The 22612-nt window shown below is 37.1% G+C and overlaps 1 protein-coding gene across 1 annotated transcript; it reads right to left on the bottom strand.

Moving 5' to 3' along the window:
• Window positions 1–2959: 2959 nt before the first annotated feature.
• LOC125189647 (uncharacterized) lies at window positions 2960–5235 on the bottom strand. The gene is made up of 5 exons (XM_089060670.1): window positions 4951–5235; window positions 4326–4447; window positions 3449–3752; window positions 3115–3364; window positions 2960–3009 (listed from the first exon to the last, which is right to left on the bottom strand). Exons 1-5 carry the CDS (start codon window positions 5233–5235, stop codon window positions 2960–2962), a joined length of 1011 nt encoding a protein of 336 aa, XP_088916796.1.
• Window positions 5236–22612: the final 17377 nt, after the last annotated feature.

Below are 22612 nucleotides of genomic sequence, written 5' to 3'. Positions count from 1 at the left end.
CACCATAGTGATGATCAAAATAAGAATACATTTAAATCCAAAAATTCAGCCCAAATCTTGGCCTTAGGATTAGATGATCTAATGGTCAATAATTAACCCAAAACACGGAAGGTCATAATTAAGTAGTTTTAGGTCATATTATAAGATTTGGGTTTATGTCATGTTAAGATCATTTTAGGTCATGCTTTGTTAGCATGACATAAAAATAAACTAACTATGACCTAAAAATGCCCTACGTATGACTGTGTTCTGTGTTTCTGTATTTAAATCTGGTCTTCATAGATCAAAACCCTATATATATATATATAGGGGTGCACTATGGTGCCACCATAGATAGGATAACACCATACCACCAATATAGTCCGTTAGATCTCATTTATGGACGCCTAGGATTATGTTTCGTGAACAAACACGGGTTTGCAGTCTACTGTATTAGATATTGCAATCGTGGTAAACTGCAATATTGTTGTGGTAAGACTGCAATATTCAATGAACAGCATTGCAAACTGGTAACGTAAAATTAGAAATTTCCTATTTTACCCCTCCGTGTTTTTACACGTGGCAGCATGACAAGCACACGATTTTCAGATCTAATGGCCTAAAATGGTGGTATGGTGTTACAATAAAGAGGGTTGTCATCTTAGTACATCCCTAAATATATATATATAGGGTCTTGTTAGGTTGAGATTATTTAGCTAAATTGAGAAATGAGATGCAATATGGGCCACTAATCCACAAGCTAAACAAAATGTCAACAAATACAACATTATGTCAACAAGGGGGTAAAATTGTAATTTCTTTAATAAAAAAAGCGTGAAACATCCAAACTGATTTCAAACCAATTTCTAAAATTTCTCTAAAATCTCTCTTCCAAAATCTTCAAATCTTCATCTGCAAAATCTCGCTGATCTTCAAAATTCAAAACGTAAGCATTCAAAATCTCGCTGATCTAAATGACGAATGAAGAGGAAAATCTGAAAGACGGATTGGTAGGAAGAGAGGCGGTAGACGCCGCTGGAGGCTTCTCGGAGGAGGATTGGTCGCTCGTTGATGAAGATCGGGAGGGTTTCGGTGGTGGAGGAGAGGAGGAAGGTGAGTGTGTACACGAAGAGACCTAATCGCTTCTCGATCCCCGATTTGTCTAATCCGATGTTGATGTAGATCGTGCCGAGCACGATTCCGACTCCTATGGCTTGCAATGTGTTGCTGACTAATAGATTTTGTGTATGTTGGTGGAAGCTCTGCGATGTTTCTGAAAGTAAGTAATATGTCAGCTACACTTTCAAGTCATGTCAACTACACGTAAAAGTCATGTCAACAATTATATGTCATATCAACTACACTTTCAAGCCATGTCAACTACACTACAAGCTATGTCAACAATAATTATAAGCCATGTCAACTACACTTTCAAACCATGTCAACTACACATACAAGTCATGTCAACTACACGTACAAGCCATATCATATCAACTGCACACACATATAATGTCAACTATGTGTACAATCCATGTCAACTACACATCAAATGTCAACAACTGTGTAGTTGACATCAAAAAAAATTTAAAATTGAAAAAAATTAAATTTTTTTAAAAAAAAAATTTAATTTTTTTTTTAAAAAAAATGTAAAAAAAATTAAAAAAGAACCATGTCAACTACACGTACAAGTCATGTCAACTACATGCACAAGCCATGTCAACAATTATAAGTAATGTCAACTGCACTTTCAAGCCATGTCAACTACATGTACAAGCCATGTCACGAAATTATAAGTCATGTCAACTACACTTTCAAGCCATGTCAACTACACTTTCAAGCCATGTCAACTACATGTCAATTGATATGTGAATTATAAGTGTTATTTTTTAGTTGTTGACATTTTAATACGAGTTATTGACATTCGATATTCTCGGTATTGATATGTGAATTATAAGTATTATTTTTTAGTTGTTGACATTTTAATACGAGTTGTTGACATTCGATATTCCGCCATTTTAGAAATGAAATGACGATAATACCCCTAGTTGGCATAATCATGTCAACTATACACATATAATGTCAACTATAAGTTGTTGACATTTGATGCAGCCACTCATTCATAATTTTCGTGCGATGTCAACAACGTGTAGTTTATGTCAACTAGGGGTATTATCGTCAATAGCTTGCACATCAAATGTCAATAGCCTGCATCAAATGTTAACAACTTATAGTTGACATTATATGTGTATAGTTGACACGAATTGTATATGTAGTTGACATTATATGTGTGTAGTTGATATGAATTGTATATATAGTTGACATGGATTGTACACATAGTTGACATGAATTGTAAATGTAGTTGACATTATATGTGTGTAGTTAACATTAATTGTATATGTAGTTGACATAGATTATATAGGTAGTTGACATGCATAGTTGATATTAAAAAGGGGAGATAACTAAATCTTAGCAACTAATTTTCAAATGAGAAATATTACCAAACAATCAGAGTGCAAAATATTTCATGCTTTAATTTGGAGAAATAAAAGAGAGAGACACGTAACATTTGCCTCAAAAGCAGAATTCTTTACGTATTTTCCGTTCCTTTCATACTTGATAAATCATCCAACAACAATAAAAAAATTGTACATTTAACATTTCTTCAATATCGAGAATATCAAATGTCAACAACTAACAAATAACACTTATAATTGACATATCAATACCGAAAATATCGAATGTCAACAACTCGTATTAAAATGTCAACAACTAAAAAATAACACTTACAATTGACATATCAATACCGAGAATATCGAATGTCAACAACTAAAAAATAACACTTATAATTCACATATCAATAGCCAAAATATCAAATGAACTAAAACAAAGTTGAGATATCACAGTTAACAGGCAAGAAAAAGCAATAAAACTGCCAGACATCCAATTCAATCATCAAATAAAAGTTCAATCATCAAATTGGTCAATCATCTGCGTTGGACTCACTACCAGAGGAACTCCCTGAATCTGAATCTGTAAAAAACAAGCTCAAACGAATGAACATCTGTTTCTGTTTCCGTTTTCCATACTTTCACCCCCAACACAATGTAGAAACGCAAGAAGAATCAGTATCAATACCACTCGAGGATGACGAATCGCTGCTTGAGCTGCCAGAACTGCTTGAGCTACTGCTACCATTGCCTCTACTATCATTTTCCTGTCCAACAACACCATCATTCTCCTGCCCAACAACACCTTCTTTCACAAACTCAATCTCCACAACAACAGGGAAACTCGTTGCTGGCATATCGTCATCAATATCTACATCTTCTTCATCATTTTGTTTCATCATCTTGCCACAATCATCATTCTTGTCGCTCAATGCGCCCTACACAACATTACCAACAACATGAATAAACAGTGAAAACACCACAAAAAAGACAAAAATCTTGATGCAAATTTAACTTACCACATCAGCATCAGTAACAGGACTGGAGGGAATAGAAACTCCAGCAGCTGGATTGTTGTTCATCATCAACGCTTGCCGCTTTGTCTTGCTCACCATCTTCTTCCAATTGGTCACAAACCGATCAAGTTCCCACAGCGTTTCCGTATCAAGAGCCTCAATATCAAGCTCAATTTCATTGACATCCTGTGCCAAATGCTCATCCCTCTTCCTGATTATCTGTACAAGTTGAGGCATCTTCTCTTGGGGTAAATTCTGCAACCCAAATCCAAGTTTTGTTGACATCCAATTCCTGATAATACTTCCAATTCTATAAACAAATCAACAATTAAGCTTGCAAAAAGTTCAAATCCTATAACAAAACCAAATATTGGAAAATCAATCTCTTAAATGAGTTCACATCTAATACAATTGAATCATCTACTGCAAAAATATGGTAATATGGTTGCAACAGAAGCAAAAATCTCATAAAAATGTTGATAGCAAAAACACAAGTTAATAGCAACTCATCAAATCATGATCCAGGAAAAACAACTACTTAGTCTACAGTCATCACAGCAAGCACTACAAGGCAAAAAAAAAAAAAAAAACAGAGACGTATCAAAATGCCTCTATTTTACAGAAATCAGTAAAACATGAAAAGAAAATTGATGAATTCGAATTAAATCATGGTACAACCACAACAAAAATGCTTGTTTCAAATAAATAAAAATGGAAAAGAGAACAAAGAAATTCACCTAAACCTGATCTACTTTCCCCAAATAACCACACAGTGTTAGCTCAAACAATCAAAACATGAAAAGAAAATAGAATTAGCCAGAAAAGTAGAAACAGAGTATGAGAGATGCGGTGAAATGAGAACAAAAATTAAAGTGCATCTCACCCTATCAAACGATTTACTCCCAAATTTAAACAAACATGCAGAGTGAGCTTTCGGGTTCCTGTTTTTGTGAAATACTCCCAAAGTTCACCATCTCCGATCAGCATTTCACCTTCTCCGATCACCTATATGTAGTTGACATTATAGGTGCGTAGTTGACATTAAAATTGAGAATCTAACTCTTAGCAACTAATTCCCAATTAGGAAATATCACCAAACACCTAGAGTGCATTATGATTAAGCTTGATTCCTCACTCCAACACAATTGATAATCTAAACCTAAAACTTTCAATTCCATAAACGAATTAATAATCAAGCTTGCAAAAAGTTCAAATTTTATAACAAAAGCAAATTTTGATGAATCAATCTTTGAAATCAGTTCATCCAATTCCATAATCTGGCGGTGGTATTGAATTTGTTTCATCTTTAATTGTTGAATCTGCAGCTGCAAAATCTTCAAATCAAATTCGATGGATTCATTGAAAAGCAGCAGCTAATAAGACGTCATCATCACTCATGTCAACGAATCCAGCACTAAATTCCGGTAGATCGTCGATGAGGAGACGGAACAAGAAGAAAATCCATAGCCGCGATATAGCAGAAAATAACGATCAGCACCAAAACTCACCAATCGAATGGAAATCGGAGACGCAGCAGCAAATCTACTCGTCGAAGCTCCTCCAAGCGCTCGCCAAGTCCAGAACGGCGACGGCTCGCTCCTCAGATTCGCGCTCGTGATTCCGGCGAGCTGCCTGAACACGAAGCTGAATTCGCCGTCCGCGTTAATTGATTGATTATTAGATTTCGACTTCGTCAGCTTGTCTGCCGTCACTTTAGGCGACGGCGTCCGGCTCCCTGTGGCAGCTCTTCCGGCGGAGACATGATCGAGCTGCCACCACCTCGTCGCCGTCATATCAGCGCAATCGCAGGCGCAGGCGGCGCTCAAACATGCGCTACATGATCGCTGCAAGCTCAATTCACAGCTGCCACAGCCTCTGTTGTTTCACCACTCCGTTTCACCCTACGTTTCGAGACGGAAATCGCACACCGGCGCATCCGCGCCGCGTCACCCCTACGGCGAGCATAAGCTCTTCTTCAGCACTCCCCAATTGATGCCTCGCCGCTCAATTGCAGTCGAGATTGAGAGGTTTTCTTCTCTGTTTTGGGGATTTTCAGATCGAAACCCAATTTTTCTCTCCCAACAATGCGTCCAGATGCAAGGAATCAACATTTACCATTCTACCCTTTCATATTAAATTAATCTAAAAATATTTATTGTGTGGCAAAATCTGGACCACTCATTTAAAAAAAATGAGTGGCTGATATTGCATCTCATTTCTCAATTAGCATAAATAATCTCAATTGATCACAATCCTATATATATATATATATATAGGGGTGCACTAGGGTTCCACCATAGTTAGGATAACACCATACCACCAATATAGTCCGTTAGATCTCATTTATGGACGCCTAGGATTAATTTTCGTGAAAAAACACGGGTTTGTTCAATGAACAACACTGCAATCTGGTAACGTAAAATTAGAAATTTCCTATTTTACCCCTCCGTGTTTTTACACGTGGCAGCATGACAAGCACACGATTTTCAGATCCAATGGCCTAAAATGGTGGTATGGTGTTACAATAAAGAGGGTTGTCATATTAACACATCCCTATATATATATATATATATATATATATATATATATAGGGGTTTGTTAGGGTCCTTACAGCATCTTAGTGTAAAACACAGCACTAATCACAGCCCTTGGATCATTAGATTGGATGGTTGTGATTAGTTACATTATCATACTAAAAATCTACATTATTAGCCGATGTACATTATTAGACTAGAAATGTACATTGTAAGACTAAAACTGTACATTATTAAACTAAAATGCTACATTATTATCCGAGCTACATTATTAGTCTAAAATTCTATATCATTAGATGACACGTGACATTAATCTAACCGTTAGATCATAAGATCCAATGGATTGCAAGTGTTTTGAGTTTTACTTATACTTAGCGTTCTGACCTGAATACATCCCTATATATATATATATATATATATATATATATATATATATAGGGGTGCACTAGGGTGCCACCATAGATAGGATACCACCATACCACCAATATAGTCCGTTAGATCTCGTTTATGGACGCCTAGGATTAAGTTTCGTGAAAAAACGTAAACTGCAATATTGTTGTGGTAAGACTGCAATATTCAATGAACAGCACTGCAATCTGGTAATGTAAAATTAGAAATTTCCTATTTTACCCCTCCGTGTTTTTACACGTGGCAACATGACAAGCACACGATTTTCAGATCCAATGGCCTAAAATGGTGGTATGATGTTACAATAAAGAGGGTTGTCATCTTAATACATCCCTATATATATATATATGGGAGTGATCAATTGCTATCTCATCATTTAATTGCTAACTACAACTAATTTAAGACCACATAATTTTAAAAAACGTGTGGTCTACAATTTGTCACGTGTAATTTTCATTTTTATTAATTAAATCGAAAAAAATTAAAAAAAAAAACGCCAAATTAGGATTTTGGATGAAAATGTCAATATAGTGTTTCGAAAATATCAACACAATGCTTTGAGATTGTCAACACAAATTTAGGATTGATATTGTATATGCTTTATATTGACATATTATCTTAGCTGTATTGACATTAGACTGTGTACGAAAAATACGAAAATTCTAGATTTTTTTTTTCAAATTTTGACGTCGGAACTGATGGAGCTGGCAGCGGAAGCGGGTGCATAAAACAAATCACATAATTATCAGATCTATTTAGCAGATTATTTAGACAAAAGCTATTCGCGCAAATTTCACATGTATCATGCTCATAACTTGAATCAATCATGTTTTAGAATATAGAAACCTAAAACATGCTTTTCTACGGAGCAGGAAAAATACCTTGTTTAATTCTCCAAAGAATTGAAGATGGCTAGCGACTTCTCCACGTGATGCTTTGAGTACTAGACCACAAATCTTCTCTCTGGTTCCCGAACTGTACTCTAATATCAGTGTGGGCTGATCTTACTAGAATACTAGGACTTAAATAAAGAAGACAGAAGAAATCCTTTTTGAAACAGGAGAGGAATTCGAAAATTCCTACAGCTTGTGAGAGCTGAAATTTTCGAAAATTTTAGCAAATAAAATTGTGTTATTTCTGTCTCCTTTATTCTCCTATTTATATTAAGTTCCTTTTAGGCCCAGACAGGGATCTATGGAAGGCTTTGGATATGGGCTCATCCAATTTACTTTTACTAATTAAATTGAACCCACAATTTAATATAAGTTATAATTGGAATATTACGAGCAGCCACTACAGAAGTAATATTGAACTCTCCCCATCCAAATCCGAAATTATAAGTAATCCGGGTTTCCGTTTATCTTTCATTTCCCGCGCTTAAGATTAAAATGTCCATTAATTAATTAATGTCTGCTATTGACTTAATTAATTAACTTCTTATTAATTCCAAGAGTGGACTCAGCATGAAACACTTATTTATTATTCATAGAGTAATCAAACTCCAACTAGCTAGGTTCCGAATAATAAAACCTTGTTTCGCGCTCCTCTTGAGGACATTATCAAACGAGACTCAGCTCGTGCACGATTCAATATAATAGCAATCCTAGCACCGCTAGATATCGATCACCACTGCCCAATATATCAGGATAATTGGGTTACGAAAAACCCGCACCATTTGATAAGTCAAAGCAATGCATAATCAATACCGTATGCTCAATGCTAACCTACATTGATTAAGAAATAAATATTTATCAAGACCTCGCCTTTCAGTAGATAGCCCAAGGCAAGTCTTGCTGTTAGATCCGTTCAGTGCTATACCACACCAATGTCATCTTATTTCAGTAAGGCTTAGAAATATACGGACTGACATTGCAACCTTTCTCGATGGGTAGTCTAATTCCATCTAGGTTGTGAAATTCATATTTTTCTTTGTTTAGAACTGACCGTATTACCTTAAAGTGGACGACGCCCACAACCGGTCTACTAAAACAAAGACTTAGACTTTGTTAAGTTAACTTATACATTTAAACATGCATTAACATCCATTAAATGTAAAACATAACAACATTATGACAAAAATAATCTGTTTTATTCATTGGAAAATAAAATAAGAGTTTTACAGTATTCAATCACTCGAAACGTGATTTCTAGTATACAAACTCTAACAATCTCCCACTTATACTCAAAACACTTTCGAGTATACAAAATGTGCTAACGTCTAAATCTCCCACTTATACTGAAAGCGGATTGAGGTCTTGAATTAGTCGAACTCCCATTCCTTCAACATGGCTTTCATACGGCTTTACCGCTAATGCCTTCGTGAAAGGATCTGCCAGGTTGTTCTCTGACTCAATCTTGACCACTTGTATGTCTCCTCTCTGCACTATATCTCGAATGATATGATACTTCCTCTCTATGTGCTTGCTCGCCTTATGAGCCCGTGGTTCTCTCGAATTTGCCACAGCACCGGAATTGTCACAATAAACGGTGATGCTCTTGGGCATATTCGAAACCACACCTAAGTCCAGAAGGAAATTCTTAAGCCAAACAGCCTCTTTTGCAGCCTCCGAAGCGGCCACATATTCGGCTTCCATGGTAGAGTCTGCAATGCATTTCTGCTTTACACTCTTCCAAATTACGGCTCCACCTCCTAAGGTAAACACATATCCGGAAGTTGATTTTCTCGAATCTAGATCAGCCTGAAAGTCTGAATCTGTATATCCTAAAGGACAGAGCTCGGCTGCATTGTAAACTAGAACATAGTCCTTAGTCCGATTAAGGTACTTGAGTATGTCCTTTACGGCAGTCCAATGTCCTTGGCCGGGATTAGATTGATATCTTGCTACCATGCCAACAGCAAAGCAGATATCGGGTCTAGTACAAAGCATAGCATACATGAGACTACCAACTGCCGAGGCATATGGTATTCTTCTCATCTCTGCTATCTCAGATGCTGTCTTAGGACACATCTCTTGAGACAACTGGATGCCATGTCTAAAAGGTAGGAAACCTTTCTTGGCATCTTGCATGCTAAAGCGTCTAAGTACCGTTTCGATGTAAGATTCTTGGGATAAGCACAACATTTTCTTACCTCGGTTCCTAAGAACCTTGATACCGAGAATGTGTCCCGCATCACCCATATCTTTCATCTCGAACTGGCTGGACAACCAAGTTCGCACTGATGACAACATCTTTTTATTGTTTCCAATTAGAAGAATGTCATCTACATACAAAACTAAGAACACAACATTTCCTTTTTCAACCTTCTTATACACGCAGCTTTCATTAGGGCATTTTTCGAATCCAAACTTTTGAACAGTTTGATCGAAACACTGGTTCCATGATCTAGATGCTTGCTTGAGACCATAAATGGCCTTCTTAAGCTTCCAAACCATGTGTTCCTTGCCCTTCACTACATAGCCTTCGGGTTGTTCCATGTAGATGGTCTCCTCAAGACTCCCGTTTAGAAACGCAGTCTTAACGTCCATCTGCCATACTTCCCAATCCATGTAAGCTGCTATAGACAAAAGTATACGGATCGATTTGAGCATGGCCACTGGGGAGAAGGTCTCATCGTAATCGATACCTTCCTTTTGGGTATACCCCTTAGCCACTAGTCTTGCCTTGAAGACTTTAACTCGTCCATCGGGTCCACGTTTACGTTTGTATATCCACTTGCTCCCAATGGCAGTACAGCCTTCGGGTAGGACAGACAAATCGTAGACGTCTTTGTCTACCATTGATTGTAGTTCCGAATCCATTGCTTTCACCCATTCGCAATGATCGACATCAGCCTGCGCCTCTGCAAAATTCCAGGGATCCAGTACATTGCTGTCCGAGGAGTGATCCATACACTCACCCAAACCAATGTATCTATCGGGCTCATGAGAGACCCTCCCACTGCGGCGCGGCACTACAATATCTGGAGTATTAGTTGAAGTTTCTGGAATTGTTGTTACACTTGGTAATTGTTCTTGGTTAATGGAAGTTGAAACTTGAGTTAGCTCTTCTAGAGCAATCTCACTGCTGGACTTATGATTCATTACATAGTCTTCCTCTAAGAATGTGGCATGAGTGCTCACAATCACTTTCTGATCTCTGAGACTATAGAATTCATAAGCTTTCGTTCCTCTAGGGTATCCTATAAACACGCAAACCTCAGTCCTTGATTCCAGCTTAGTTGGATCCTTTTCCAATACATGAGCCGGACACCCCCATACTCTGAGATGTTCTAGATTGGGCTTACGCCCATTCCACAACTCATATGGGGTAGTAGGAACAGATTTAGAAGGTAAGACGTCTAAGAGATAGTTTGCAGAAAGCAAAGCATGACCCCAAAACGAAACAGGTAACCGTGCATAACTCATCATCGATCTGACCATATTTAATAAGGTCCTATTCCTTCTTTCAGCCACGCCATTCTGCTGGGGTGTGCCCGGCGCAGTCGTTTGGGATTCAATCCCAGCTACCGATAAATAGTCCAAAAACTCGGCACTTAGGTATTCGCCTCCGCGATCAGATCGCAGGCATTTGATACTCTTACCATGTTGCGTCTCTACTTTAGCCTTAAACTCCTTGAACTTGTCAAAAGTTTCAGACTTGTAGCGCATCAAATAGATGTATCCGATTTTCGAGTAGTCATCTGTAAAGGTGACGAAATATCGAAAACCGCCCTTTGCCTCGGTTGACATTGGTCCACACACATCAGTATGAATGAGCTCAAGTACTTCTTTGGCCCTATTCCCCTTTGATCTAAAAGATCTCTTAGTCATCTTGCCTTCGAGACAGGACTCACACTTCGAAAACGGTTCCTTCTCAAGACCTTTAATAAGATCTTGATCAACCATCGCATGAATCCTTCTTTCGTTGGCATGACCAAGTCTAAGGTGCCATAAGTACGTTTCATTCATTGAAGTTGAAGGTTCTTTTCTTTTCTTAGAAATTTTCGATGTAGCATTGAGTTCTGATTTACGTTGATTAAATTGTGTAGAAGTGATCGTGTACAGATTGTTTTCCATGATACCGCGACAGATATAAGAACCATCTTTCTTAATAACGCAATTGTCATTAAAAGAAATCGAATATCCATCATAAGACAATTTAGAAACTGAAATTAAATTTCTTCTAAAAGAGGGTATCAACAAAACATTCTTCAAAATCAAAAATCTATCACTAGAAAAACGTAAATAAACGTCTCCCACTGCAACGGCCGCCACTTTCGTAGCGTCGCCCAGCTGGACCTCTATCTCACGATCATGTAGCCGTCTTGTCACCTGCATCAAGTCAGGATCAAAACATATATGATCAGTTGCTCCAGTATCAATAACCCAAGTATGAGTAGATGTCAAAGCCAAACATGACTCGACTACTAGAGCATGGTGCATACCTGTAGCCTTGCCCTTTTTAGGACAATCTGGCTTCCAATGACCTTTCTCTCCACACTTGAAGCATTTTCCAGTTTGCTTCTTGTCACCCCGCTGTTTCTTCTTTCCCTTAGCATTGTTGACTGCTACTTGGTTCGGTGCCTTTTTCTTTCCTCTTCTAGCCTTAGATCCAGAGGAATTAGGCGCGATACTCATCATAGCTACTTTAGCTTGAACCATAAGGTCCTCCGCCGACTGAAGTTCAGTCAGCAACTCTGCTAAAGTATAATTCCGTTTGTTCATCTCAAAGTTGAGCTTGAACTGCTGGAAGCTAGGGGGAAGACTCTGAAGGATTATAGTAACCTGGGACTCGGGATCGATCGTCCCTCCCAATACCTCAATCTGGTTGAGGTGACTCATCATCTCGAGGACGTGTTGCCTCACAGACGAGCCTTCCTTCATAGACTTCGTCATGATACTCCGAAAGGCTTGAGACTTAGCCGTTCGATTCTGAGTACCAAAAAGATTTGCGAGATTTGTCATGATCTCGGCGGCAGTTTCCATGGCAGAATGCTGATGCTTGAGTACTGATGACATAGAAGCCAACATGTAGCACTTAGCCATCTCATTCGCCTTATGCCACCGTCTATGCGCATCTCGCAATGCTTGGCTGGCACTAGCAGCCGGGACAGCTGGGCGTGGAGTAGTGAGTACGAACTTGTACTCTTCTGCTGTGAGAACGATATCCAAGTTTTGTTTCCATTCGATGTAATTTTGGCCTTCGAGTTTGTTTTCTTTGAGAATGGCAGAAAGAGGATTAAAAGACATCTTGACGAATTTTATTGCACTGCAAACAGAAGATTTTACTATTTGTCATAAACTTATGTAAGGAAATTGAGTAGATTAACCATAAAACTTTTCAAAATCTTACAACAGCCAAATTAATAAATTGTACCCTCCTCTGGAGGTAAATACGCATTAAAATTTTGACAATTTTACTGGTCACAGCACCGACGCATCAATATCTTCCTCCTCTGGAGGTCAACACGCCTAATGTTGCCTAAGCATGACCATCAGATTTAGCATTACAGAATTTTATTTCTACAACACACTCCCATAACAATGTTTATGTGCTGATAATAAAACCAAGCTATCTCATAAATTCTGATTGAACCCTGAAACTTGTAATTCCTTAGGATTATTGTCCCTACTCTGTAGGTGGCGATAATATTAGGAATCACTTTCTAGTTCATTCTATTTATTATTTGAGAAGTCCGCCCTTATGAACTTACTGTTTTCGTAGGATTATTGTCCCTACTCTGTAGGTGGCGATAATATTAGAAAATCAGCTTCACAAAATTTGGCAGTCCAACCGATGGAGACCATATATAAACATTTAGTTCATAATTATCGCTTAGATATTTTAGTTATGGTTTTTCATTAATTATCCTTTAGCCTTAAGGCAGATTAAGACTAATTAAATTCTGTTGGCATTTAATTGACTGGATAATTAAATCTTTCATTATCTTTAGTATCTTAGTTTAGGAATTATTATTCTAGAATTTAATTCTTATTCATGTCATACTATAAGATATATCTAAAATAAAGTACATTATTTATAATCTTAATTAGACATGAAAAATTAAATTCATATAATTTCCAAGTTCAAGATTAGGAAGATGATTAATTATATTATTTAATGTAATCTTACATATATCTTATCTTATTATAGATTCAAGATATATTATATATTTAGGAAACTATTAAATTATTCTTATCTATATCATCTAGGATATAAAATATTCATAGATATAGAAAATAATCCAAATATTCCTAAAATCTAGGGAAATCTTCCCAAAATATTTTATTTCATTAAATAATATTATTTTTAATGATATCTATTAATTAATAAATTAAATAATCATTAAAATAATCTTTCGTCGATATCTAGTGATTCGAGGTTCGCACGAATCAACACGACGAAGATTTGAAGACTCCCACCGGAGACGCTCGCCGGAGCGGCAAGTTCGCCGCCCGACCGCCGCCGGCAGGCCGCGCCCGAAGGCGCGCGCTTCCTCCTTCCCTCGCGGCGAGCGTATGCCGCGACTCCCTCCGTCTTGCCGAGCATCCCGCGGCCACTGACCGCCATGCTCCGGCGAGCTCCCACTCAACCGACGGCCTCGCGCGAACCAGCAGCTGCGGCGCTAGGCGCAGCTGCTCTCGGTCGTGCATCGCCGGTGACGGGCGACTAGGGTTAGGGATTCTAGGGTTAGGGTTTATCCGGTAGAGCTTCGGCACCTCGGTGGTTCTCGGACGAGCCACCGTGCCTCATCTCCTCTCCAGCGACGAAGTCGATTCCGGCCTGGGCATGCGGTCGAGACCGGCGGCGCGCACGAGCCCTTGCTCGTCAGCGCGTCGCCGCTTGATCGTATCCCTTCGGCTCCTTTTTCTGTCGCGTCGAGTTCAATCGGGGCCGGCTAGGGTTTGCACGGGTTTCGCCGGCGGCGCGCGCGAGCCCTTGCTCGCCGGCGCGTCGCCCGATGCCCGACTCCCTCGGCTCCCACTCAATTCGACAACCCTACTTCGATTGCACGTAGTGCGATTCGTCCCGGCGCAAGCGCCGACGAATCGCACATCTCGTACGTTCGAATAATTCAAGTTCTATGATTCGAATGTTCTTGAGTTCAACATGCATAAACATAAATAAAAAAAACAAGAACACGCTTCGTAATCAAATAAGACATGCATACATGAATTTCGCGAAATTTAAATCCAAATAATCAGAGCCAAAGACTGGCTCTGATACCAATTGTTGGAGCTGGCAGCGGAAGCGGGTGCATAAAACAAATCACATAATTATCAGATCTATTTAGCAGATTATTTAGACAAAAGCTATTCGCGCAAATTTCACATGTATCATGCTCATAACTTGAATCAATCATGTTTTAGAATATAGAAACCTAAAACATGCTTTTCTACGGAGCAGGAAAAATACCTTGTTTAATTCTCCAAAGAATTGAAGATGGCTAGCGACTTCTCCACGTGATGCTTTGAGTACTAGACCACAAATCTTCTCTCTGGTTCCCGAACTGTACTCTAATATCAGTGTGGGCTGATCTTACTAGAATACTAGGACTTAAATAAAGAAGACAGAAGAAATCCTTTTTGAAACAGGAGAGGAATTCGAAAATTCCTACAGCTTGTGAGAGCTGAAATTTTCGAAAATTTTAGCAAATAAAATTGTGTTATTTCTGTCTCCTTTATTCTCCTATTTATATTAAGTTCCTTTTGGGCCCAGACAGGGATCTATGGAAGGCTTTGGATATGGGCTCATCCAATTTACTTTTACTAATTAAATTGAACCCACAATTTAATATAAGTTATAATTGGAATATTACGAGCAGCCACTACAGAAGTAATATTGAACTCTCCCCATCCAAATCCGAAATTATAAGTAATCCGGGTTTCCGTTTATCTTTCATTTCCCGCGCTTAAGATTAAAATGTCCATTAATTAATTAATGTCTGCTATTGACTTAATTAATTAACTTCTTATTAATTCCAAGAGTGGACTCAGCATGAAACACTTATTTATTATTCATAGAGTAATCAAACTCCAACTAGCTAGGTTCCGAATAATAAAACCTTGTTTCGCGCTCCTCTTGAGGACATTATCAAACGAGACTCAGCTCGTGCACGATTCAATATAATAGCAATCCTAGCACCGCTAGATATCGATCACCACTGCCCAATATATCAGGATAATTGGGTTACGAAAAACCCGCACCATTTGATAAGTCAAAGCAATGCATAATCAATACCGTATGCTCAATGCTAACCTACATTGATTAAGAAATAAATATTTATCAAGACCTCGCCTTTCAGTAGATAGCCCAAGGCAAGTCTTGCTGTTAGATCCGTTCAGTGCTATACCACACCAATGTCATCTTATTTCAGTAAGGCTTAGAAATATACGGACTGACATTGCAACCTTTCTCGATGGGTAGTCTAATTCCATCTAGGTTGTGAAATTCATATTTTTCTTTGTTTAGAACTGACCGTATTACCTTAAAGTGGACGACGCCCACAACCGGTCTACTAAAACAAAGACTTAGACTTTGTTAAGTTAACTTATACATTTAAACATGCATTAACATCCATTAAATGTAAAACATAACAACATTATGACAAAAATAATCTGTTTTATTCATTGGAAAATAAAATAAGAGTTTTACAGTATTCAATCACTCGAAACGTGATTTCTAGTATACAAACTCTAACAGGAACATATGTATGTAGTATATCGTTGGAATCCTTATAAAATTATCTTTAATTTGATATATGTTATCTGAATTTAAAGTTTTGGGATTTCTTTTAAAAGTTAGTTATAACTAACTTGACATTAATACCCCTATTGATTTTTATTGGAATTAATCCTACAGTCTTATTGACGTGTTTTGTTGATCGTATTGACATTTTGTGGTTAATGATCTAGGCCTTTAATTTGAATATCTAATGGCTATTATTGAATTGTAGTTAGCAATTAAACATTGAGTTAGCAATATAACACTCCCCTATATATATATATATATATATATATATATATATAGGGTTTTGATCTATGAAGACCAGATTTAAATATAGAAATGCAGAACACGGTCATACGTAAGACATTTTTAGGTCATAGTTAGTTTATTTTTAGGGTTAATTACATCCCTAAAATGATCTTAACATGACATAAACCCAAATCTTATAATATGACCTAAAACTACTTAATTATGACCTTCCGTGTTTTGGGTTAATTATTGACCATTAGATCATCTAATCCTAGGGCTAAGATTTGGGCTGCATTTCTGGATTTAAACACATACTTGTTTTGATCATCTCCCTATATATATATATACATATATAGGGGTGCACTATGGTGCCACCATAGATAGGATAACACCATACCACTAATATAGTCCGTTAGATCTCGTCTATGGACGCCTAGGATTAAGTTTCGTGAAAAAATACGGGTTTGCAGTCTACTGTATTAGATATTGCAGTCTACTGCATTAGATATTGCAGTCGTGGTAAACTGCAATATTGTTGTGGTAAGACTGCAATATTCAATGAACATCACTGGAATTTGATAACGTAAAATTAGAAATTTCCTATTTTACCCCTCCGTGTTTTTACACGTGGCAGCATGACAAGCACACGATTTTCAGATCCAATGGCCTAAAATGATGGTATGGTGTTACAATAAAGAGGGTTGTCATCTTAGTACATCCCTATATATATATATATTTATAGGGTCTTGTTAGGATGAGATTTTTGGGCATAATTAAGAAATGAGATGCAATCTCAGCCACTAATTCACAAGATCAACTTAATGTCAACAGCTATCACATTATGTCAACATGGGGGTATAATTGTCTTTTCATTAAATTGTATTTGAAATTATTTTCTAAAACTCTCTCTAAAACTCTAGCTTCAAATATTCAAATCTTCAAATCTTCAACATTAAAATCTTCAAATCTTCAACATTCAAATATTCAAATCTTCAAATTTTCAACATTAATCATCAACATTCAAATCTTCAAACATTCAAATCTTCAAATCTTCAACATTCAAATCTTCAAATCTTCAATATTCAAATCTTCAAGTCTTCAACATTCAATAAAATAACACTTATAATTCACATATCAATACCGAGAATATCGAATGTCAACAACTCGTATTAAAATGTCAACAACTAAAAAACAAGACTTATAATTCACATATCAATAGCCAGAATATCGAATGTCAACAACTCGTATTAAAATGTCAACAACTAACAAATGTCAACTACGATGTCAACAACAACATTTTACAAATAATTTATGTCAACAACAAATATTTTCATGTCAACGACCTATATTATTTATGTCAACTACGATGTCAACAACAACATTTTACAAATACCGAGAATATCGAATGTCAACAACTCGTATTAAAATGTAAACAACTAACAAATAACACTTACAATTCACATATCAATACCGAGAATATCGAATGTCAACAACTCGTATTAAAATGTCAACAATTAAAAAATAACACTTATAATTCACATATCAATATCGAGAGTATCGAATGTCAACAACTTGTATTAAAATGTCAACAACTAAAAAATAACACTTACAATTCACATATCAATCCCGAGAATATCGAATGTCAACAACTCGTATTAAAATGTCAACAACTAACAAATAACACTTACTATTCACATATCAATATCGAGAATATAGAATGTCAACAAATCGTATTAAAATGTCAACAACTAACAAATAACACTTATAATTCACATATTAATAGCGAGAATATCGAACGTCAACAACTCGTATTAAAATGTCAACAACTAAAAAATAACACTTATAATTCACATATCAATAGCCAGAATATCGAATGTCAACAACTAGTATTAAAATGTCAACAACTAACAAATTATATAGGCAATTGACATTATACGTGTGTAGTTGACATAAATTATATATGACACAAATTTTCTTCCAAATATCCAATCGGAAGGCATCAAATCAGCAAATTTGAACTTGAATATCAAAACACATATACAGTCATCGAAAATCCAGAATTTATTGTATATACGAAACTTTCTTCAGTTAAACTCACTGAAATATCCAATCGGAATGCATTACCACTCAGGAGATAACACAACCCTACAAACATAATAGAATCTGGCAGCAGCTCCACAGAGCTTCAATTTCACTCTCCACACTTCAAATAGAGCTAGGAGCTTCGGCTTTAATCTAATGGAAGAAATAATTAAGAAACGAACCAGAGACGAAACGAAAACGGAGACGGGGGAGATTGACTCGCCGGAGGTGAAGCGGCTGAGGGAGGATCTGCTGGACGGAATCGACGAGGATTCCGATCTCTGAACTTCCATCCACGTCTTGTTCATGAAGAGCTTCGAGGAGGAAATCACTGCATCTCCCGCTTCCGGTCACGGATCCGAAGCGGCTGAGGAAGGAAACGTCGAATTGGCATCGGATTGCGGCGAATCCGGAGGGGTTGAGGAAGGAATCGTCGAATTGGCATCGGATTCCGGCGAATCGTCGGCCGGATCTAGGCTATCTGCTCGAATTGGCATCGTAATCCAGCTTCAGCGACACACGCTGCCGGTCCACGGCGGAGCTCGTCACCTCCTCCTTCATCACCTTCCTCTCCACCACCTCCGAGTAGCGCACCCACTTCTTATCGCATGATTCCCAATTCCTGCTCTTCAACGACGTATGTGTTAGGTTTGGTATAGTTAAAAGCATGTTTCGAGCATGTTTCGCTCGAATAGAATCTTGCTTGTATACGTAAAACTCTATAATCCACTTTTAACCCGATTCAGTATTATTCGAGCAGTTTCGCACGAATAGAATCAGTATATTATTACATTGTGTTTGCTTGTGCATTTAGAAGATGTTTTATAAACATTTGAATGTATAAGAAGCAAACAAAGTCTGAGTCTTTTGCTTAGTAGACTGGTTGTGGGCGTCGTCCACTTTAAGGTAACACAGTCGGTTCTATGCAATGCTTTGCAAAAGACAAAGAAGAATTTCACAACCCAGATAGGCTTAGACTACCTATCGTTAAAGGTTGCAATGTCAGTCCGATTATTTCTAAGCCTTTCTGAAATAAGATGACGTTGGTGTGGTATAGCACTGAATGGATCTAACAGCAAGACGCGTCTTTATGCTATCTACTGAAAGACTAGGTCTTGATAAATAACTATTTCTTAATCTACATAAGTTAGCATTGAGCATACGGTATTGATTATGCACTACTTTGACTTATCAAATGGTGCGTGTTTTTCGCAACCCAATAATCCTGATATATTGGGTAGTGGTGATTAATATCTAGCGGTGCTAGGATTGCTATTATGTTGAATCGTGCGCGGGGTGAGTCTCGTTTGATAATGTCCTCAAGAGGAGCTCGAACAAGGTTTTATTATTCGGAAAACTAGCCGGTTGGAGTTTTATTACTCTATGAATAATAAATAAGTGTTTCTTGCTAAGTCCACTCTTGGAATTAATAAGATGTTAATTAATTAAGTCCATAGCAGACTTCAATTAATTAATGGACATTTATATCTTAAGCGCGGGAAATAAATAATATAAATAATGGAAACCCGGATTACTTGTAATTTCGGATTTGGATGGGGAATGCAATATTACTTACGTAGTGGCTGCTCGTAATATTCCAATATAAGCTTATATTAAATTGTGGGTTCAATTTAATTACTCCCTCCGTCCCGGCTAAGATGACACATTGCTTAGCCGGCACGGTGTTTTAGGAGTTATTGGTTAAAGTGTTTAATTGGAGAGAGAATGTGGGTGTAAATATTAAAGTAGAGAGATAAAGAAAGATGAATATTTTAATAGGAGTGAGAAAAAGTGGTTGAGTGTATTAATTGGAGAGAGAAAGTTACCAAAAAAGGAAATGTGTCATCTTAGTTGGGACAAACTAAAAAGAAAAACGTGTCATCTTAAGCGGGACGGAGGGAGTAGTAAAAAGCTAATTGGGAGAGCCCATATCCAAAACCTTCCATAGATCCCTGTCTGGTCCCAAAAGGAACTTAATATAAATAGGAGAATAAAGGAGACAAAATAATCACAATTTTACTTCTTGTAATTTTTGAAATTTTCAAAAATCTCCAGCTGTGGAGAATTTTGAATTCTTCTCCTATTCCCAAAAGGATTTCTTTTGTCTTCTTTATTTAAGCCCTAGTATTTTGATAAGATCAGCCCAGCCTGATACCGAGATACAGTTCGGGAACCAGTCAGAAGATCCATGGTCTAGTATTGAAGATCATCACGTGGAGAAGGCGCGAGCAATCGTCGATTCTTTGGAGAATCAAATCGGTAACCCTAAACAGTAGAAATCATGTTTAGGATTTATATTTTCTAAGCATGAATTATTTGCGTTCTAGCATGCAATTATCTGTTTAACATATGAATTGATTAATCGCATAATCAGTCAAATAGATCCTTATCTGATTTATTTGTTTTGTACAAGTCTTCCGCTGTGCAAGTGGCACCAAACCCCAGCAATTGGTATCAGAGCCAATTTTTGGCTCTGATTATGTGGATTAATATCATGTTATGTGAATTGCTTGAATGTATGAATTTCTTTGTTAGGTTTGTGTTTTTGTTTTTCGTCAAACTGGAAAAACACAAAGTATGGAGAAAAAGTTAAATGTTTTTCAATCAATTGAGCTGTGCAGCATGTAATCATGTACACGTGATATCTCCAACATATATCATTATTTGATTTAGTTGACTATCTTGTTTTGCCTTACGTGAATTTTAATTTCTGAGTCGGCAATTCAAGAATTGCACAGCGGCGATCCGCGCGAGAGCAGCGCCGGCGGCTGCGGTGAAGCAGCAACGGTTGCAATTCGAGTGGGAGCCCTTTGTGGGCGGTTTCCCGATCTCGGAAAAACACCGAGACAGCAGCGCTGGAGGGTGCAGCAGCAGCGGGGATCGGGCAGCGGCGGGTACAACGACGTAGCGACAGCAGCGTCGGTATCACGCAGTGCAGCGCCGGAGCTGCGACATCGACGCAGCAGCGTCGAAGGAGTCGAGCAGCAGCCTTTGAGATGAGAAACGAGGAGGCTGCAGCGACGTCGCAACAGCGACGACGCAGTGACAGCAACGTCGACATTGTCCAGCGGGCACCCCGGCGATGCGAGTGGGAGCCTTCCTACGGCGGCAGCCCGGACTCGTGCTATGTCACCGTGCATGGTTCGGTGAAGATTGTTTCCAAATTTGATTAGGATTTCCAAATCCTTGGATTCAATTTTGAAAATAATTCAAGATTTATTTAGAATCAAGATTTGAATATATCTTGTGGATTTTATATATTATATTAGATTTGATTTTGTATTAAATCAAGGATTAATTATAGATTTTATCCTTATTTTATGGATTTGTAGGGATTTAAATCCTAGATGAATCCTAGCTAAATTTAGATAATGAGAATCTAATTTTTATCAATATTCTATGGATTTGTATGGATTTATTCCTAGACAAATCTTAGTTGGATTTAGATAATAATAATATTATTTTATTCTTATCCTATGAGTTTATATGAATTTATTCATAGATAAATTCTGGATGGATTTGGATAGTGATAATGTAATATTTTATTATTATCTTATAGATTTATATGGATTTATTCCTAGATAAATCTTGGATAGATTTGAATAATTATAATATAATATTATTGTATTCTATGGATTTATATGGATTTAATCCAAGATAAATCCTAGATGAATTAGGATAAACATTTATATTAATTTATTTTATCCTATGGATTTGAATAGATTTAATTCTATTGAGACAAATCTTAGATGGATTAAAATAAGTATTAATACAAGTTATCCTTATCTTTTGGATTTATGTCCTAGATAGATTAGGATGTTAATGATATATAAGAAATCCTTATTTAATTGGATTTAGATAAATTTATTTATCTAAGAAATCCTAAGTAATGTTTGATATATTCTGGATGTCTATTCTAAATAGAATTAAGATTTGTATAAATCTTGATTGATTGGATTTTATTTTTATCTTAGGGATTATGATGGAAGTGTTTCTATCTAGTAATATCCTAGTACGATTTAAATAATGATAATCCTAGATCAACGAATTGTAGGATTTGATTTTATCGAAATAAAATCTAGAATAATCCTAAATGGATTTAGATAGTTGACTCTATCTTGATAAATCCTAAATGAATTTGGATAATTATTATCCAAGATAAAACTTAAATATTTTAATTGATTCTGCCTTGACTAGATTAAATAATTTTCGATAATTATCATGTGCG

Source organism: Salvia hispanica, chromosome 1, assembly GCF_029641045.1.
Source record: "Salvia hispanica isolate PSC_SH4W2 chromosome 1, Shi_PSC_v1, whole genome shotgun sequence".
Classification (NCBI taxonomy): Eukaryota; Viridiplantae; Streptophyta; class Magnoliopsida; order Lamiales; family Lamiaceae; genus Salvia; species Salvia hispanica.
Note: the sequence above shows the minus strand (reverse complement) of the source record. Positions and strands in the feature narration are given on the sequence as shown.